The following is a 6,000-nucleotide window of genomic DNA, read 5'->3' on the forward strand; positions in this document are numbered from 1 at the left end:
GATCGCATACTGTACTCTAGTCTTACACACACACACACACTCTGTTCAAGGACATGTAATAAACAAGCAGCTGATTTCCATTAAGAACTTAAACTTTCCAAACTTGAATACAATGTTTCTGTGTGTGTTGCTACCTTTACTAACTGATTAGCACTTTATCTGATGCACACAGTGGTTACGTACCACTGTGTACGTAACAGTGTTATCCTGGATATATATATATATAATAATCTTATACAGTGCCTTATTTCTTATATGTATTATTACACAATTGTGCCTGTGCACATGCTATTTATACTGATGTCTGTTTCTATGTCATTTTGTGTTTCTATCCTTTTTTTTTATATGTGATCCTATGAGCTGCAACCCAAATTGCCCTTTGGGATATGAAATAAAACTGAACTGAACTCTGTGTGTGTGCGCTGTATTAACCAATCAGGTATGGGAAGGCCGGTGGCGCGTCATTCCTCACGACGTGCTCCCCGATTGGCTGAAGGACAACGACTTCCTGCTTCACGGCCACAGGCCGCCCATGCCTTCGTTCCGCGCCTGCTTCAAGAGCATCTTCAGAATCCACACGGAGACGGGAAACATCTGGACACACCTGTTAGGTAGGACACACACACTTACTCTCAACTCTTTTATATGAACTCTAACATGGTTGAATAACAGATGCACATGTAAACACACACTCACACCACATGACGATCGGTTACACCGACAAGAACGAAGTTTCTGTTTCTATAACATTGTTTTTCCTTCAGCTAATCTTCATGTGTTTAACAAAGTTTCATTAGGTAACAAATCCATGTGTACAATGTTACACAAGCCAACACAAGACCAGGCTGATCAGCTGCTGTAATCACTGAGTTAATGGCTGAGCTGAGGTTTATGCAGGAAAACAAAGTTGTTATTTGTTTTGATTCTTCTTGTAATGAGTTAAACTTGTGTTTCTCCAGTTTTGAAAACTCTCCTCCCAGTTTTACATTTTCATTTTCATTAAGCCAAATTTGTTTCTTCTCGTTGTCTCTGCTCTTGAAAACATCTTTGTGAATATTTATTAGCTCTGCTCCCATCTAGTGGTGGAAACGATTTACTGCACCTCAACGTTGTGGTTTGAGTTGTGAAAGTTTTTGTTTTGATAAAACATAAAAAGAAAAATGGCAGCCCTTCACTTTGGTTAATATGATTTATCTCCTCCCTCTATCTCCCCCCGGCCCCTCCTTCTCCCTCTCTCTCTCTGCAGGCTGTTTGTTTTTCCTCTGTCTGGGGCTCATGTACATGTTCAGGCCCAACATGTCGTTCGTGGCTCCGGTCCAGGAGAAGGTGGTGATCGGGATGTTTTTCCTGGGAGCCATCCTCTGCCTCTCCTTCTCCTGGCTCTTCCACACAGTCTACTGCCACTCTGAGGGCGTCTCCAGGGTCTTCTCCAAGTAAGACACACAGACACACACCGACACACACACACACCGACACACACACACACACACTGCAACAGTGTTGGGCATGTTACTTTAAAAAAATAATTAGACATAGTTACTAGCTGCTTTCCCCAAAAAGTAACTGAGTTAGTAACTGAATTACTACAGCTTAGTTTTAGTTTTCTTAGAAATGACTAAAGTTGCAGGAAGAAAACGCCACAGCTCAATATGGGACGACTTCAAGTGTGACCCATAGGTAGATAAGAGTGAATGTAACGTGATGAGGACTGACATTTTAGAAGCTCATATCAAAAGGTCTCACAGTAGCTTTCTCCTATACCTGAAAAATAAAACTAAGACTAAATGAAAACTAGTCAATTCCTCAAAAATAAAACCTAAACTAAAACTGCTTAACCACTTGTTGAACTAAATAAACTAACTAAATAAAAATAAAAAAACTACATAAAACTGAAAAATTAAATAAGAATAAAAACTAATGAAAAATGTAAAACTATAATAACCTAAACACACACATGTAATGACACCTCATACCTCCTGATGCCTTCCTGACGTTGTGTGTGTGTGTTCTCGTCCAGGCTGGACTACAGCGGGATCGCCTTCCTGATCATGGGCTCCTTCGTCCCCTGGCTGTACTACTCCTTCTACTGCTCCCCCCAGCCCTGCTTCATCTACCTGCTAGTGGTGTGTGTACTGGGGCTGGCCGCCATCACCGTCTCCCAGTGCGACTTCTTCGCCACGCCGCAGTACAGAGGAGTCAGAGCGGGTAGGGAGATGTTCCAGCAGTTATGTGTTTTCTATCGTCTCTCTCGCTGCTCCCATCGGCGCCGTTGGACCTCATGTTTGTGTGTCTGTCTCTGTGTAGGCGTGTTCGTGGGCCTGGGTCTGAGCGGCGTGGTCCCCACCCTGCACTTTGTCATCAGCGAGGGTCTGATCAAAGCCACCACCATGGGCCAGATGGGCTGGCTGCTGCTGATGGCGACGCTCTACATCACCGGAGCCTGTCTGTACGCCGCTCGCATCCCTGAGAGGTTCTTCCCCGGAAAGTGTGATATCTGGGTGAGTGTTGTCAAGAAAAACTGGTAACACTTTACGTGACGCCTATCTCTATAACACATTATAACCATATAATGAGTTATAATGCAGTTATAACACTGTATAACTATAGTTATAAACACCCATAAATGATCATAATGCTTTATAACAATAATCATAACACACTATAAACCATTTTATCATGACTCATAAGGTCAGATATTATAATATGTTATAATTGTTAGTAACTGGCTGACAATGCCCACACTTATAATGCATTATAAATATAGTTATAATGTGTTATAATTGGCTTATAAACATGTATAACCTTATAAGCCATTATAAAATGCTCTATGATGTCTTATGCTTATTGTTATAAAGCCTTATGATAATTAATGAGTGTTTATAATGATAGTTATACACGTTTATAAGCCAATTATAGCACATTAAAAGTATATTAATAATGCATTGTCGATGTGGTCATTGTGAGTGAGTTACTAACAGTTATAACCTATTATAATACCTGACCTTATAAGTCATGATAAAATGCTTTATAGTGTGTTATGTGTATATATATATTATATTATATTATGATAATTTATGAGTGTTTATAATTATATTTATAGTACTATAACTGCATTATACCTCATTATAAGTATGGTTATAATGTGTTATAGAGATAGGCGTCAAGTAAAGTGTTACTGAAAAACTTACTTATAATCCCAAAGCAGGAGCAGTTTCACTTTTCCTCTTGCGCACCTTTAAATTTACACCTTGCTCTCTTGTCTGTCTCTCGTCCGTAGTTCCACTCCCACCAGTTGTTCCACATCCTGGTCGTCGCCGGGGCTTTTGTGCATTTCCACGGCGTCTCAAACCTGCAGGAGTTTCGCTACACGGCGGGAGCCGGCTGCGCTGAGGACGGCACTCTCTAACTGACTCACTTGTTCACTCACACTTGTTGTCGGGGACGCACTGGTTCTAATGATATGCACAGAGTTACACACACACACAAACATACACACATACGAACACATACACTCCTCAAACATACACACAGAAACCTAAGACACACACACACACACACGCTCTCTCTCCCCAAACTGAAGGCCAATGTGGCTCTGTCCAGTGTGTGCTTGTGTACGTAATACACCGGATGGCCTCCCAGGGGGCGCAATTAAAACTGACTGAGGAGGGTTTTTGTTCTCTATCTGTCTGTCTGCCCATCCACTCTCCACCTCCTCCGCCTCTGTCGCTTTGACTATAAAACCACTTCCAAGACGGCGTGTTTTATAAAAAAAAAAAGAAGATTTTTGGGACTCTACTCTTTCCAGGAAGTATGTCCGTTTGTGGGACAGGGGATGAGGGGGGAGGGGGGGGAATCAAAACCTCCCTTCAGTAATTCTGCATTTTCTTCTGTGTTGTTCTGACATTTAACGGTTTGATTTGATTTGGAAGCTTAATTATGGCTTTCAAAGGAAACAAAAAAAACATTTTGGGGTGGGTTTTTTTTGTGTTGAATGCTGTTTTCCACGTCACATTTTAGAGCATTCACATGTGGAAAAAAAAAAGAAAGAATTGAGTGGAAAATGTTTTTGGATTTCTTCCATGTTTGTGAAGGTTGTGGGGGAGGACACATGTCGGGGTGGGCGGGGGGGTTACTAGTCACTTTTAAAAGTAAAAAAAAAAACCCTTTTCCATGTAAATAAGATTTCTAAATTTTGGGTTATAGATTTGTATGAAATATATATGAAAAAAAGAACAAAAAAAGTGTTAGAATGGCAAGAATAAATAAATATGTTAGATGAAAAATCAATTAAAGATGAAGAGAGGAGGTGTTAATATCTACACTTGTTCTGGCAGTGAGGTGCAGTGGAGCGAGTAATAGATTCTGTGATTGGAGGGAGGCGTTTCAAACTCTTTCATTAAGTCTGTATATGCAAGGATGAGCAGTAGAGGTGAAGAGGAAGTAAAAGGCACAACACCTGAATCTTATCAAATAATGTATTTTGTCTCCAGTGCAGTGAGAAGTGACAACAGAGTCACTTTTTTGGCCTAAACACCTGGAAATATAAACAAGAAGACGACAGATCAACTGTCCTCTGCTCAGTTTTTTTGTTTTTTCCCCCTCACTCTTGTGTTGAACCTGCGGCCTTGTGTTTTTTAACCATCACAGAGTCAGACCACTGATCTTAAATCAGACCCGGGGCCTCGTGAAGCAATCATCCTCATGTGTGCTTGAAACCAAATATAAAGTCAAAACGATGAAACGTAAAAGTCATCATGATATGTAGCCATTTTCATTTATCTTCTTACTGTAAATTGTCTCATATATCTAACGATAAAACTAATTTCTATACCACCAATAAGTTTATTCTTTTTTATGACCAGCCCTCAAATGACTCCTTTAAACACAAGGAAAATTTTAAAACATTTTTATAAACAAGACTCCAGAGTCATATATGTCATTTTTGGTACTGTAAATCTGCAGTATTAATACAGTACAGATGCAGTTCAATGTCGTCGTCCTCCTTTGTGACACTTGATAAGATTCACCTCCACACAGGAACAGAAACTGTCTGAAAACTTGTTCTTCTTTCTGCTTGGATTGTATTTTAATTTATCCACTGCTGTTGGTATTATACTGCAAGCTTTAATTTCATTTTTTTTCTTTTCTCTCTGATCTTTTTTTTTTATTTGTTTGTTTTGTTTTCATTTGTTTGTATTGCTCAGCCACAGATCATCATGTGTGATGAGAGCAGAGTCTCTCTCACCCTAAAAATAGCAAAAAACATAACATGACTCTTGAGTTACTACAAGGTAACCTTGTACACATTGTCCGACAAAACCAAAACACTGCACAGGCACAATGGAAACACTTCAACTCTGAGCTCATCAAACTGTATTTTTGTGATTGTTTGAAATTTAGGTTTTGCGAGTTTCTCAACAGCAAGTTCAATTATTATTTGAATGATCTGCATCTATTTACATCACACTTTGCTTTGAAGAAGAAGAAAAAAGAAAATCTTATTTTCATCTTCTGTTTTATCTAGTTTATATTAATTTATTTCTCTTGGGGAGCGCATACTGTCTGTTGAAGCACACGTTCCGTTATGATGGGAGTGTTTGATTGCAATAGACCTTTATATCTGCTGTATTGTTCTAATAAAAGTTTTTTGATCTGTTTTCTTGTCCCGTAAGTGGTTACTATGTGCACAACACTAAAAACAATAATATTTTGGAAGGGACAAAGATTCAATATTTAAAGATAAACATTGAAATATTAAAAGAAAAAAGTTATAATATTCACAGAAAATTCAAGATAAAAAGCTGTATTATTTGAAGAAAAAAGTTTTACTATTTCAAGGAAGAAGCTGTAATATTTTCTTTCTTTTTTACAGTATTACAAGAAAAACAGGTCTAATATTTTGAGAAACCAGTTGTAATGTTTTAGGAAAAAGCTGTGATATTTCTAGAAAAAAGTTGTGATATTTCAAGAAAAACAGCTCTAATATTTTGAGGGAAAAGT

The 6,000-nt window shown here is 38.7% G+C and overlaps 1 protein-coding gene across 1 annotated transcript in view; it reads left to right on the forward strand.

The window, feature by feature from the left end:
* adipor2 (adiponectin receptor 2) overlaps positions 1 to 5,656 on the forward strand; it is a 33,228-nt gene extending 27,572 nt beyond the window's left edge. Inside the window, exons 5-9 of the mRNA XM_085769490.1 lie at positions 440 to 611; positions 1,247 to 1,433; positions 2,018 to 2,205; positions 2,305 to 2,498; positions 3,278 to 5,656. Of these exons, the coding sequence (XP_085625616.1) occupies positions 440 to 611; positions 1,247 to 1,433; positions 2,018 to 2,205; positions 2,305 to 2,498; positions 3,278 to 3,406 (870 nt within the window). The 3' untranslated portion in view covers positions 3,407 to 5,656. The remainder of the gene's footprint in view (positions 1 to 439; positions 612 to 1,246; positions 1,434 to 2,017; positions 2,206 to 2,304; positions 2,499 to 3,277) is intronic.
* The last annotated feature ends 344 nt before the right edge of the window (positions 5,657 to 6,000 follow it).

Source organism: Trachurus japonicus, chromosome 23 (genome assembly GCF_045865225.1).
Source record: "Trachurus japonicus isolate A0001 chromosome 23, Traja_1.0".
Classification (NCBI taxonomy): Eukaryota; Metazoa; Chordata; class Actinopteri; order Carangiformes; family Carangidae; genus Trachurus; species Trachurus japonicus.